The sequence below is a fragment of the Adiantum capillus-veneris genome, chromosome 2 (genome assembly GCF_014529385.1).
Source record: "Adiantum capillus-veneris isolate H3 chromosome 2, ASM1452938v2, whole genome shotgun sequence".
Classification (NCBI taxonomy): domain Eukaryota; kingdom Viridiplantae; phylum Streptophyta; class Polypodiopsida; order Polypodiales; family Pteridaceae; genus Adiantum; species Adiantum capillus-veneris.
Genome location: NC_140932.1, coordinates 125480058 through 125491567, shown reverse-complemented (window position 1 = coordinate 125491567; position 11510 = coordinate 125480058). Strand labels below are relative to the sequence as shown.

At 45.9% G+C, this 11510-nt stretch overlaps 1 protein-coding gene across 1 annotated transcript; it reads left to right on the top strand.

Moving 5' to 3' along the window:
• Nucleotides 1–6223: 6223 nt before the first annotated feature.
• On the top strand, nt 6224–11081 carry LOC147463554 (uncharacterized). The gene is made up of 9 exons (XM_086496815.1): nt 6224–6318; nt 6413–6536; nt 6679–6777; nt 6855–6926; nt 7105–7242; nt 7334–7496; nt 7582–7961; nt 8057–8493; nt 10574–11081. The coding sequence occupies exons 1-9, from the start codon at nt 6224–6226 to the stop codon at nt 11079–11081; spliced, it is 2016 nt and encodes a 671-aa protein (XP_086352941.1).
• The last annotated feature ends 429 nt before the right edge of the window (nt 11082–11510 follow it).

Here is an 11510-nt window from a genome sequence, read left to right as displayed (position 1 = left end):
TCCACCCTCACGGCCCCAACACTTCATTTTTAGATGGCTTCAGTTAGCAGAATGATTCTTATACAAGAGGGCCAGCGTACACTTGTCATGTGTGCTGCGTTACGTGGACATGCTTTTGCTACAGTCCAGCACCAATCGTATCTAGCTTAGGACGTAGCGTGGCACTTTGTGAGCCTCTAGCAGGACATGCATGCCTAGTCCGGTCATAGTTGCATACCCTCTCTTGCACAATACCGCATTTTCAACATGTAGGTGCTTTGCCGCATGTGAACCACCTCTAACCTGACACTTTATTATTAAGTGAATTTTCAGCTTATTATTTGCTTGGTCGTGGGAAGTGGATTTAGCTCGGATCTAGTACCGCACAAACACAAGGGACACTTTACGTCACTTGAAAGAACTAAACTGAACTGAATGAAATAGAGACACAAGAGACGATACCAAATGTCGTGTCCCAAACCCTCAAGGGCCCCCTTGCTTTGTTGCCAGAGCAAGTACTTTCTTTGTTCTTGCACAATGCTGATACAATGATGCTAACTGCTGAGATGCTGATGCTACTGGGTACTGATGCTACTGATGCTGGGTACTGGTATTGATGGGTACTGCAGGGTGCTGAGGTACTGATGGGTATTGACGAGTTCTATGTCGACAATGACGACGCGATGACGACGAGGTACTGAGGGGTTCTATGTCGATGACGACCACTATGACGATGAGGTATTGGTGGGTCTATGTCGACGACGACGACGACGACGACGAGGTTTTGATCGGTCTACAGCGACGATGATGACGACAACGACAACGACAACGACGTGCTATTGATGGGTCTATGGCGACGACGACGAGGTACTGATGGGTCTATGTCGACGATGATGACGACGACGACGAGGTTCTGATGGGTTATGTGGATCCTTATGCTGAGCTAGGCAAGGTCCAAGCCAAGGCAGAAGGGGTACTAGATGCTGGGGTACTGTGTCGATGATAACGATGATGACGATGCTATGGCTGAATGCCGGAATCTGCTAGCGATGTCTATGGCTAGGATCTGTGACCATGACGAGGCTAGGGCTGAAGTCTCCTGGCGCTTCAAAGTTGAAAACGCTGGCTGTCTTGGCTGAAAACGCTAGTTGTCTTGTGCTGAAAACGCTGGTATTGTTGGGCTGAAGCGTTGAGGAAGGTCTGAGGGAAAACACTGGCCTTTCTCCTCCTCCTGCTTCCTCAGACCTTCCTCAGCGCTTCAGCCCAGGAAGGCCAGCGTTTTCAGCCCAAGACAACCAGCGTTTCCAGCCAAGGCGGCCAGCGTTTTCAGCTTTGAAGCGCTAGTAGACTTCAGCCCTAGCCTTGTCATGGTCGTAGATCCTAGCCATCGACATCGGTAGCAGATTCCAACATTCAGCCATAGCGTCGTCGTCGTCGTCGTCTTCGACACAGTACCCTAACATCTAGTACCCCTTGTGCCTTGGCTCGAACCTTGCCTAGCTCAGCATAAGGATCCACAGAACCCATCAGAACCTCGTCGTCGACGTCATTGTCGTAGACATAGACCCATCAGTAACTCGTCGTCGTCATCATCGTTGTCAACATAGAACCCCTCAGTATCTCGTCGTCGTCGTCGTCGACTTAGAACCCCTCGGTACCCATCCATACCTCAGCACGCCGCAGTCAGAGTTACCAGGGAACGCCTAGGAAGGGGCCTAGAACGTTGGAACGGCGTTCTGGCTGGCTGAGGATGCTTGGAACGTCCTGGAACGAACTGCCGTTCCGGCAGGCAGGTCATCACTGGAACGTGAGGGGGAACGGCCAGAATGGGCAACCAACGGTCACATCCGGCCAACGGTCCGAAACGGGCAAAAAGTTGAAAAGAAGGGCAGAAGTCAAAAAGCAAGGCCTTATAAATTGTCCCACCCCCTCATCCCTTTCCTTCACAAAGCTCTCAAGCTCTCTCTTGCTCTCAACTTCTCAAGGCTCTCTCCCTTGCTCTCAACCTCTACGCCGCTATGGTCTACTCAAGCTCTCAAGCCTCAAGGCTCTCAAGCTCTCTCTTGCTCTCAAGGCTTCAAGCTCTCTCCCCCTTGGTCTCGACTTCTCAAGAAGTCAAGCCTGTCTCTCAAGCTCTCTATCGCGATTCTCAAGCTTTAAAGGAGTTGAGGCTCAAGCGGCATTGGGCAAGCCTCTCTCTCAACTTTCAAGCTTCAAGCCCTCTCTCTCAACTTTCAAGCTCTCTCTCTCAAAGTTCAAACCCTCAAGTCGGTTTAGGGTCAAGCTCTCTCTCTCTCTCTCTCTCTCTCTCTCTCTCTCTCTCTCTCTCGGATAATCCATCATCCATGGCCTCTTCTTCTCGTACAACTGCTACACCCACGTAGTTTTAGATTGTAGTAGTAGTAGTAGTATTTTGTTCCACTTCTAGTTCTTTTGTACCCAGACATGGTATTAGATTCACTATTTTGTAACTGATTGGTCTCATAGGTCATTTTGGCCTTTTGAAGACGTTAATATAACATTTCATTTCATTTCATTTCTCTCTCTCTCTCTCTCTCTCTCTCTCTCTCTCTCTCGGATAATCCATCATCCATGGCCTCTTCTTCTCGTACAACCCCCTCCGTTCATGCAAGCAACACTCAAAAGACGAAGGATTCATCGTGGTGGGATGAAGTGACCTCGGAGGGCACCTTGTCGGCGGCGGGAGGTTCTCGTGCATGGGCATGCAAGTTATTCTCTTACACGCGGAAAGGGGGGCATGACAAAGTGAGGGCACACTTTCTTCGAGTGCCGAGACATGAGGTGAAATTTTGCACCAACGTAAGCGTCGAGAAGAGGAAGGAGCTTGAGGAAAAGGGTCGGCAATTTAATCATAAATCCAAGCCCTCATGCAAAGGTATTGATCCGAAGACCCTCATTTTTCCTTCTTCTTCTCTACCCGGTGTCGGTGCCGGTGGATCTTCATCGGGTCCGATTTGTCGCCAAAGGACCCTTGCCACCTCTTGGGACCCAAAGAAGAAGGAAAAGGTGGATGCCGCCATGGCCCAATTCTTCTATCACGACCATATTCCATTTGTCGCGGCGAGGTATGTTTTATCAATCTTCTCTCTCATTTCTTCCATTATCGTCGTTTCCGCCTTTTTGATATTAACCTCTTCTATGTGTGATCGAAATAGGTCGGAGTATTGAAAAGTTATGGTGCAACGGATAGGAGAGTATGGCACTGGCTATGTGCCCCCATCTTCAGAGGCTCTCCGAACCACTTTGCTCGATGGAGAGAAGGCGATAAGGCGATCGTGGAGCAAGCAACACTCAATATTCAACGGATTTGGGCAAAACATGGTGTTTCCCTCATTGCCCACGGGTGGAGCGATACAAGGCAGAGATCTATCCATTGCCTCGTCGCATACTCGGTGAAGAGATGTACTTTGTGCACTATCATGATGCCATCGAGAGTGGCAAGTCCGCCGATGTCCTCTCTGCAGAGTGGACAACGGCCATAGAAACGATCGGTGAGCAACACGTGGTGGCCTTTGTCACAGATGGGGAGGCATCAAACAGACAACAACAACTATTGTAGAGGGCCACTATCCGCATGTGATAGTGTGCTTTTGCATGGCACACCGCTTGAACAACCTTCTAAAAGACATCGACAAGCTAGATTGGATCACTCCAGTCATTGCTGATGCAGTGAAGATTGTTACTTTCATCAACAATCATAACTTGGTTCGGAGTGAGTACCTCAAGAGGTTCGGCGGCAAAGTGCTAAAGTATTCAGACACCTGCTTCGCATTCAACTTTCTTCTTGTGCGCAGGCTGTTTGAATGTCAAAATGCATTCCGACAGGTCTTCATTAGTGATGAGTTCACCACCTCCCCCTATACAAAGACAGTTGTTGCAGGGATTTTGTGCAACGATAAGGCAGAGGATCTTGAGTTCTGGAAGGAGCTCAAGAGTTTAGACGCACAGGTAAAACCGGTTGTTCATTTGCTTCGAGTTTTGGATGGCATGGACCCTTGCATTGGCAAGGTTTATGAGGCAATGGACGAGCAGCTTGCATAGCTTGAGCCGAAAGCAGAGCGATATGAGGAGATCCATGCGCTTTGCAGCTCGAGGTGAAATTCATATGCCTCTCCTTTACACGGGGCATCGTACATGGTGGATCAAGAGTTCCAAGGTGCAGAGCAAGAACAGATAGAGAAGTCATGAACCAATTTAGAGAGATCTTAAACATGGTTCTAGACAGAGATGGGCGACGCATTGTCAGAGATCTGTGAGATAGTACAGAGAGATGCGGGGGTCATTTGGCAGTCCAGATACTTAGATTGATCGTAGGAAGATAGGTTCAGTGCTATGGTCGGAGGACTATGGCTTTCAGCCAGTCAGTTAGTACCTCATGCTTGGAGCAATTGTGGAGTACCTTTAGCCACATTGCTTCCAAGAAGAGGAATCCGCTTGGAGTGGAGAAGGCAAATGATCTTGTCTTTGTCAGCGCAAATTTGAAAATGCTTTGCAAGAGTACAGAGTCCAGACAAATAGACAGATCCTTTTACATAGTGGGAGATGGAGCAAGAGGCTCCTCAGGCAGGTGGAGATGCAGAGCCACGGACACCAGGTACTTCGTCCATGGCTTAGATCGAGCCGGGCCTAGAGCTCGATGATGAGGAATGGGAGAATGTCCATGATGTGCAGCCGGCTACTACGATTTGGGAGGCCTCTCAGGCTAGTGGCTCTTGAGTCTTGAGTCTTGAGACTTGAGAGTTACGACTTTAGGACTTCCATTATCCTTACCTTGTTGTATGGCTGCTTGCCCTCTTTGTAGCATCTTTATGGTATTTGTCACCTTTAGTCTTTTGGTATTTTGGTCATTGGTTTGGCCCCTTCGTAGTCTCATTATGGTATATGTCACCGTTGGTTTTTTTGTAGCGCCTTGGCGGGCCTTGTTAGCCAAAGTTAAGCGAAAAGTGTTCTCTCTGACTTCTACTCTTGCAATTATTTGAGAGCTCTAATTTGTAATTACATGTGTTATTGTGTTTGTTCAATGTTGTGTATGTACCATCATCCATGGCCGCGGCGCCATACATCCCAATCAAGTCATAATAAGGTACATCCCAATCAAGTCATAATAAGGTTGAATCGTCTTCGAATTGTGTTTTTTGTGGGTATTAGAGTCAAAGGACTCTAGTATTACTTGTATTCAAACACATAACACTAAAAATAGCATTATTTGGGTCTTTTTTAAGCCTCCCGTTCCGCCCATTCCGGTTCCGGATTCGTTTCCGTTCCCCCGTTCCGCAAGGAGGCCCGTCGCCGTTCCCGTTCCGCGTTTCGGGTAACTATGGCCGCAGTACCTCTCAGTACCCATCAATACCAATACCCAACATCAGTACCCATTAGCATCAGCATCTCAGCAGTTAGGATCATTGTATCAGCATTGTGCAAGAATAAAAAAAGTACTTGCTTTGGCAACAGAGCAAGGGGGCCCTTGAGAGTCTGGGACACTACATTGGGTGTCGTCTCTCTCTCTCTCTCTCTTGTCTCTCTCTCTTTCATTTAGTTCAGTTTAGTTCTTTCAAGTGAAGTAAAGTGTCCCTTCTGTTTGTGTGGGGTACTAGATCCGAGCGAAATCCAACACTTCCGCTGCACCTGACAACACTCTAATCCGGCCACAACTTGTATCTCAAAAGTGGAGCAGAGATAGAAAGTGCTGTTGGGAGCTCATCTGATGACACTCTGGTTCATCTGGAGAGCCGGATGCTTCTGCATCTTCGACGCTCGACCCGTCCCACGGGCGGAGACAGTACGTGACATTTGGCTGGAGCTGATCCAACACTTGACAGTTTGAGAGGGTTCAGGGCAGCTGGGACCGCATGCGGGAGCACAACAAGGCCTTCTTGCGTCTTTGGCATCCGGGGCCCTTCTTCACCATGGTTAATGGGGTGCCTAGATGGCATTACCGCCTACTAGTGTGGTTATTTCCTCATCCCATATCCTCATTTAGTTGTCAATCATTTTTCTTGGGAAAAAAAAAATACACTGTGGAAGTGTTATATGGTCATAGTCTGCTCTCTCGATCTCTCTGTGTTATTTCCTGGGACTCGGGATTGCAATGGGTTGCCAGGATTAGGCTTTGTGCACAATCATAATAATATGGGTGCTTTCTAATTGACATCACCCTCTGCTACTGAAGAGATGGCTCAAAGCAACAAAAGCTAGACATCCTTTTCAACCCCTCCTTACTCGGATGTTTTATCTGTGTGCTGTTGTGTCTGTCTCATTCTCATGCGAATCAATTTGCCTCTGTGTTTTAAGCAAGTTTGGAGAGCTTAGAGTTTTGAAGTAAGTCCACTAAAACTTACAATCGTAGCACTCTTGATTATGCTTGGGAAGCCAGCAGTGCAAACCTCATCAGATTTTCTGACTGATCTTGTAGGTGTGTGCAAAAGGCTCAGTATGATCTTGGTGAAGAAGCTGTTCACAGATTTGCCTTACCTCCTGAAGATGAAGCTGCGTTGCAGCTTGCAGAGTGGGTTGATGGAGCTGTGGCCAGAGCATCGGTATGTTTGTTTCTGAAGCAAAATGTTTCCTATTTCAAGCACCTTAGCTGCATGTTCCTAATGGCTTGAAAATTTACGAGGTTTAGAGTTGAAATTTGTTCAATTAACTGAATTGAAAAGGGCACCTGTCTTTGAAATGCAGGTAGATGATGCTGTTTCTCGAGTTGCAGAAGGAGCTTCAAGTCCAGAGGAAGCTCTGAAACTGGCTGCCTTACGTGCACCTCTTGCGCCACTGGCAAATGTAAGTTTAGGATCGGTGTAATGGTGATGACAAAAGCAAATAGGAGTTTTGTTTATTTTCATTGCTGTTTAATGCAGGTGCTTCTATGTATTGATGTTGCAGCTGCTTCTGCAAGAGCGGTTGATATGTCGAAACAACTTCTCCATAAGGTCTTGTATTCTTCCTTTTTGGAAAAAGAATGCACTTTGGGGGGAAGCTTCAAGGGACATGAACTGCAATTTCTGGGTGCACTCATTTTGTAGTGCGTGCAAACAGAGCTCATTCTAGCTGGTTGCATCTGCTACTGCATTACTTATCTTTGACCTTTGAAATGATTTTGCTCCACAGGCTCGCTCACTCTTATCAGATATCACTTCAGGAAATATGTATCGGCAAGGGTCAATTCAAGCTGAACAGATTCAGGAGGCATGCATTCTTTCCGTAGGCAAACGGGTCGTACAGTGCTTGCAGGAACTAGTAGAAAAGGTTTATAGCTTTGTTCTTACAGAAAACTTTTATCTGTCATCATCGTTTGCATTTGTAGAATATTTTTACCAAGGTGCACAGTTTTTCACAGATTTGCTCAGAAAAAAATCAGACTTTGCAAGCATTGTTGTCTGGTACGGACATGGTAAATGTTATCTCAGAGTCTGTTAAACATGGGCACAGATACCGTGCTTTGAATATTCTACAACAAACTATCGAAGATGCTCATAACGGAAAGCGCCAGTTCTTAAGTGGTAAGGTGGAACAGTCTCAACTTGTATTATTGTCAGTAAGGATGTGTCATCGGCCTCAATGGTTCATATTGATTGTCTCTGTCAGGTAAACTTCATAATCTCGTCAAGGCCCTTGCGGACGATGAAACCGAAGAAAACCTTCTAAAATCACCAGCTCCCTACTCTGATAAAAAATCTAATTCTGTGCCTGATATTGGTTTTTTGTTGGGTTATGGTATGCGTGGGACAAATAAGCAAGCAACAGGGTCTACAACTGGTGCAGTAGGCGGAGATCTTGTTGGGGAGACAACATTTTTTCCTCTGAAGGGCACTGGAAAGAGATACTTGGGGCCGCTTGTTTCCAAGCCTTTGGCTTACCTTTCAGCTTTCATTCTTTATATTGCAACCATTGGAGATATCGTGGATGGAGTTGACACCACTCATGATTTTAATTTTTTTACTTTGGTTTATGAGCGTTCAAATGATGTGAGATTTGAAACCATATATTATTTAGCTTTGATGAGGGGATTGTTGCTTTCTGGTACGGTTTTGTTTACAGATTGCTCTTTCTTCTCTTGCAGTTATTGACCCGATTAGTTTTTGAAAGGGGAAGTGCCAATGCAGCTGGTAAGGTTGCTGAAATAATGGGTGCAGATCTGGCTCAGGAGGTCATATCTGCTTGTGTCCCTCCAATCTATCCCCCAAAATCTTCAAGAGGATGGGCCTGTGTTCCACTACTGCCTTTCCGTGATACCAATTCTGATAATCAGCATGAGAAAGCTTCCAACAGCCTTGTGGAACATGATTCTGGACTTTATCCATTAAATTTAGATGTGGTGAAACATTTAAACACTCTTTCGCCTGTTAGGGCCATTTTGGCCTCTGTATTTGGTACGAGCAGGTTTCAAAAGACTACCCGAAACCTTGATGGGACCATTGGAGCTCCAATTGGAAATGGATCTATTAGCACAGACACAGATCGTTCATTTTATGAGTTTGCTTTGGATAAATCTGATAGGTACTGTGTTTCAAGGGCCTCTTAAGGAAAACTCAGTTCTTTAATCTTTTTCAGTTGTAATTTTAGCTTTGCTGTTGTTGTTGTTGTTATTTTGAGAGTGTGTGTGGAAAAGTGGGGCTTGTACCCTTTGCATTACATCACAATTCTGCCGTAGGCTCTATACATGAAATATGGGAAAAACCCTAAAAAATATACAATGACATCATGGGGATCAAACACCCATACAACCACAGGATACATCCATAAGAAGATACTATCAATCATCAAGAGTGGTGTGGAAACCATTGCTGGCATGAAGCCTACACAAATCTGCCAAAAGCTCTGTCCACCTCTGGTAGTGTAGATAAACCGTGTTGTCCAGTGCTAGATATCAATTTTGATCTCAAGTAACTGTTATAAAAACCACTTTATAGCAGCTTATCGAAACCATGGGACTAAGAAGCCCCTATGCTGTGCCTCAAAATTCTTTCGCATCCACTCTATCAAGTCCCTATGTGGTACACCAAGGTCTATAAATTTACTAGCCTCCACTAGCGTCTACCCCTGTAAAGTGTCCTAGACAGTAGTCTCTGTCTAGGGGAGCTCATGCAGGGTCTGCGTCCTGTGTGTGTACGTGCATGCGTGAGTTTTTTTTTTGGGGTTGGGCGGGGGGGGGGGGGGGGGGTGTTGAAGAGAGTAGGTCCCAATGGTTGTCAAAGCAAGGACAATGAAAGTTTTGCCATCATTGAATTTGGATGTTCACCTATAGAAAGCTTTTTAATTGTACAATATAGTCGAACTTAACTTTTGTCCATCAGTGATTCATTGTTGGAGTTTCCAGTGTCTTCAGGAATGAAAAATCATGATAAGTAGATGAGTAGTGTCATACAAATAACAATACTCAGATTTTTTTTGGCCTCTATGGAGTGAAGCTTTAGGTCTGAGATGTAGACTGGACGGTACATGATTGGTTTAAAAGAGGATTGTTAAGAGAATCATGCGCATGTGCAGAGATGATGCATGCAAACTCCTACATAGTGCACAGACCCCCAGACAAGGAGAGAAGTTACGTTGTGCCCAAAGACTTGAAGCCATTCACTATAGATCTCTCACGCAACAATGAAAATTCAAGCTAAGTAACTACTACTCTGGAAGGTCAGAATGGCCCATAAGAGCATAACAAGGCTTAACTAATGGCATCTCCAGTCTTGAAATGCCAGAAAAAGTGAATCACATTCCTAAATAAATCCCTAGCTATAGTGAAAAGAAGAAGTTCACGAAATCTACAGCTGTAGGCTCCGTAATGGGTTACTCTGATGATGACAGGAGATGATCTGGGATATGGTGGGAAAGCTGTAAGCCAGGTCGTCGTCGAGGACAGCATGGCCACCATTTCAGACCTCAAGAACACCCAGTGGAGGTAAATGTGTCCGAAGATATAGTGGCTGAGACCTTGGAATCGCCAAGGGAGTGTCAGACCATGCGGCAGGGCAACCTGGCCACTACAAATATTTTTTAAAGCAGTTGGCATCCTTCACCGATTTGGAGCAGGACGAGGTGGCTGATGCCCTAAGGATATATCACAATACTTCTATTTCACCAGAGAGAAGCCCGCGAAATACACATGCCCCAAACCCACAGTGGCATCCACACTCATTCTAGCTAACAGGGCGAAAGGTAAATTGCCAGTAGATCACACACGATACGTGCAAACCGTCTACCATCACCTATCTCGGAGCTTTAGAAGTTGTTACCCGATCCGTCTCGCTTTGCAGATGTCAATAGCCTTGTCCAATGTTACACTTGTAGGGAGGCATCAGTGATAGTGTAGGTTTGGATGAGGAAGTAGAGGCTGCTGGAGCTGCTGTACTGACACTGAAATGTATAGCTGGCAAGCTGGAACATATTTTTGCAAACTGAATTGAAGGGGAATGTTTGAAGTCTTTCTGTTCATGGTGTGACTCATTTCTCGGAAAGTATTGCATTTGCACAGTACATTCTCACATTAATTTCACTTGGATGACAAGTATTGTAGCTTGTAAGTTTGCTGTCTTTTCTTTCATTTGTTGATATGTTGTTTACTAAAATTTTCTCTTCCCAGGTTTTCAACTCTGAATAGATGGATTCAAACACAAGCTAACCTTCATCAACTGTCCGAAATTCCCCTTTCGAATAAAAAAGGAGGTACAGATGGACAGCAAGATGTTGAGGGTAACAGAGCCTCACTGAAGCGGCCTCATGAACATGAGAGCGACACAGAGTCTGAGGAAGATGATGAAAAACGTGGCAGTAAGAACTCCAATCACCCGGTGCACATTGGGCTTGAGAAGACTCCAAAGGGCGGAGGGATGCATGATTCTCCTCATCTAATGAGGAAGAACTCCAAGGCTGAAAGCTTGGAGATGAGAAATTCCACATCATTGATGTTTGAATGGGAGAATGAAAGCATATATGAAGAAACAGTTAACAGGTTAGTGTTTTTTTGGAACTGCATAATGTTTGTGATGAAGTTAAGATTGTCTTTTTATTTGCTGATTTACACCAAGTTGCAAATTGTATTAATATACATTATTCAAATGCATGTTGACAAGCTGATGATGATGAAATGAAGTGGACTGCATATGCTTGAAAAAGAAGCCATTTTCACCGTTGATGTTAGGGTTTCTCACACAGCCCACACACTCTCTCTCTGTGACGCACAACGCAAAGCAGCCAACGGGCTCGCGTGCATGAAGGGGCAACGCAAGGGATTTTCAGCACGCAAAGCAAGCAAGCTCTCTCTCTCTCTCTCTCTCTCTCTCTCTCTCTCTCTCTCTCTCTCTCTCTCTGCGCGCGCCACTGCTGCTGCCCCCTGTGCGCGCCACTGCTGCTGCTGTTTCACCCCCTGCGCGCGCCACTGCTGCTGCTGCTGCTGCTGAACCCGTTGTAGCTGACCTGTTGCGACTGCACGCTGCCAAGGCTGTAGCACTTGCCGCTGCCTCACTGTGGCAGCATTACCAAGTGCACCAGGCCCGCTGCCCCCAATCTCTCACACACGG

Coding starts and splice junctions, on each gene's coding strand:
- LOC147463554 (XM_086496815.1), top strand. CDS start 6,224: ATGTTTTATCTGTGTGCTGTTGTGTCTGTCTCATTCTCATGCGAATCA. Junction 7,497..7,581: donor AAAGCGCCAGTTCTTAAGTG/GTAAGGTGGAAC, acceptor TGTCTCTGTCAG/GTAAACTTCATAATCTCGTC. Junction 7,962..8,056: donor TTTATGAGCGTTCAAATGAT/GTGAGATTTGAA, acceptor CTTCTCTTGCAG/TTATTGACCCGATTAGTTTT.